This window comes from Salvelinus alpinus, unplaced genomic scaffold (genome assembly GCF_045679555.1).
Source record: "Salvelinus alpinus unplaced genomic scaffold, SLU_Salpinus.1 scaffold_571, whole genome shotgun sequence".
Taxonomy (NCBI): domain Eukaryota; kingdom Metazoa; phylum Chordata; class Actinopteri; order Salmoniformes; family Salmonidae; genus Salvelinus; species Salvelinus alpinus.
The window spans coordinates 4827-7683 of NW_027256511.1; the positions used below are offsets into that span (position 1 = coordinate 4827).

The 2857-nt window shown below is 45.5% G+C and overlaps 1 protein-coding gene across 1 annotated transcript; it reads left to right on the plus strand.

The window, feature by feature from the left end:
• Nucleotides 1-821: 821 nt before the first annotated feature.
• Nucleotides 822-2839, plus strand: LOC139567430 (voltage-dependent calcium channel subunit alpha-2/delta-1-like). Its single transcript, XM_071388784.1, has 3 exons — nucleotides 822-1074; nucleotides 2514-2583; nucleotides 2775-2839. Exons 1-3 carry the CDS (start codon nucleotides 906-908, stop codon nucleotides 2827-2829), a joined length of 294 nt encoding a protein of 97 aa, XP_071244885.1. The 5' UTR covers nucleotides 822-905; the 3' UTR covers nucleotides 2830-2839.
• Nucleotides 2840-2857: the final 18 nt, after the last annotated feature.

Genomic DNA, 2857 nt, shown 5'->3' on the forward strand with positions numbered 1-2857 from the left:
CCGAGCATCGACTGGCTCGGGAGAGGTGAGAGTCGATTCATGCGTCCTCTGAAACATGACCCACCAAAACGCACTCCTTAACACCCGCCCACTTAACCCGGAAGCCAGCCGCACCAATGTGTCGGAGGAAACACTGTTCAACTGACAACCGAAGTCAACGTGCAGGCACCCGGCCCGCCACAAGGAGTGGCTAGAGCGCAATTAAAGCCAAGTAAAGCTCCCCTGGCCAAACCCTCCCCTAACCCGGACGACGCTGGGTCAATTGTGCACCGCCCTATAGGACACCCGGTCATGGCTGGTTGTGACACAGTCTGGGATGGAACCCAGGTCTGTAGTGATGCCTCTGTGATGCAGTGCCTTAGACCGCTGCGCCACTCTGGGAGCTTTACATGCACGTGTTGGTAAGAGTCTCACCTTTCCACAGAGGGGTCATAATAGTTTGTAGGCCAAACCGATTTTTGGACTGATTTTCAGGTTGTTTCATGATCTGACAAACACCGCTCTAGCTCTGTCAGCTTTCACTGCAGATGCGGAAGTGCGACATAGTGCGACATCCACACGCAGTGGATTGAGACTCATCCAATGCAATACAACCGATATCTCTAGCTTAAACTGACAGATTTTAATGGAGATGTTTATATTATGCTAATTCGATTTCAGCGGGGGCGCAGACATTGACGGGAGTGAATCCTCTCGCTTCGGCTCTCTCTCTCTGTGAATATTCATCTATTGTTTCAATAGCATTTCTTACATGTTTTTGAGTTATATCATGTTGTTATGTGTCTTGTTTACCAATCCGTCACCTCAAAGGAAGTCCCCTCAGAAAATCAGTTGTTTAATTCAAATAATCAAAAACAGTTGTAAATATCACAGAGTGAGCCTTTAACTCTGTTATGTGAATACTAATGTGTGTGTATGCGTATGTGTTTGTCTATCCCACAGCCACCATTGTGCTGAATGAGCTGAACTGGACAGACGCATTAGAGGCCGTGTTTAGGAAGAACAAGGAAGAGGATCCTACTCTACTGTGGCAGGTGTTCGGCAGCGCCACCGGATTGGCTCGCTACTTCCCAGGTGAGTAGCCAGCCAGCCAATCGGCTTACGCCCTCAGCCCATGACCTTAAAGTGGCTATTGATGGAGACGTAATGCGCTGGGCCACTTTGTCACGTTGTATTTACTCAGCACTCACACACACTGAAAAAACACACAGATAGAGAGAAAAAGATCACTCTCTCTCTCGACTGTCTCTCACACACACACACACACACACACACACACACACACACACAAACACACAATAGAGCTCTCTCTCACACACACGCGGAGGTTGGGAAAACAGTGAGTCACGGCGATCCCTGTGTTTGTCACCAAGGCCTGGATAGCTGTGGGCTTGTTGACACACACAGAGGGACGGGGACAGAGACGGGAACAAGGACACGGGGACAGCCATCAATTATGCCCTACCTCTGACATGACCGACCTGAAAAGCACTTTGTGAAAATTGTTAATGTAGAAAGTTTTTTTTAAATATACAGTACCAGTCAAAAGTTTGGACACCTAATCATTCAAGAGTTTTTCTTTCTACATTGTAGAATAATAGTGAAGACATCAAAACTATGAAATAACAGATGGAATCATGTAGTAACCAAAAAAGTTTTAAACAAATAAAATAAAAAAGCCAGTCTTTGCCTTGATGACAGCTTTGCACACTCTTGGCATTCTCTCAACCAGCTTCATAAGGAATGCTTTTCCAACCATCTTGAAGGAGTTCCCACATATGCTGAGCACTTGTTGGCTGCTTTTACTTCACTCTGCAGTCCAACTCATCCCAAACCTTCTCAATTGGGTTGAGGTTGGGTGATTGTGGAGGCCAGGTCATCTGATGCAGCACTCCATCACTCTCCTTGGTCAAATAGCCCTTACACAGACTGGAGGTGTGTTCCGGGTCATTGTCCTGTTGAAAAACAAATGATTGGCCCACTAAGCGCAAACCAGATGGGATGGCATATCGCTGCAGAATGCTGTGGTAGCCATGCTGGTTAAGTGTACCTTGAATTCTAAATAAATCACAGACAGTGTCACCAGCAAAGCACCATCACACCTCCTCTATGCTTCACTGTGGGAACCACACATGTAGAGATCAATCAATCAATCAAATGTATTTATAAAGCCCTTTTTACATCAGCTGGTGTCACAAAGTGCTATACAGAAACCAGCCTAAAACCCCAAACAACAAGCAATGCAGATGTAGAAGCACAGTGGCTAGGAAAAACTCCCTAGAAAGGCAGGAACCTAGGAAGAAACTTAGAGAGGAACCAGGCTCTGAGGGGTGACCAGTCCTCTTCTGGCTGTGCCGGGTGGAGATTATAACAGTACATAGCCAAGATGTTCAAACATTCATAGATGACCAGCAGGGTCAAGTCATAATAATCAACCGCTTTTACTGTGAAGTGTGTTGTCTTTTCAAATGCACTTTAAAGTTTGATTTGATTTAAATTGTCTTTGTACCCAGCATCCCCTTGGATGGACTCGCGAAAAACGCCCAATAAGATCGACCTCTACGACGTCCGGCGGCGACCGTGGTGAGTGGAGACATACACACACACACACAAAGATGCATAACCCTGTTACTTTACAATTGACATTTAAAAGTCAGACTGCTTTTGACAATATTTTTTTCTTCTGTTCGTCTATTTGTTGGAATCATAAGACATAAGGTAAAAGTTTCAAGTGTTTTTTCACCGCTGTATTTATTTGCTTGTTTGTTTACCAGGTACATCCAGGGGGCAGCGTCGCCTAAGGACATGCTGATCCTAGTGGATGCGTGAGTGACTCTCTTTTTGTGATTCATATTTA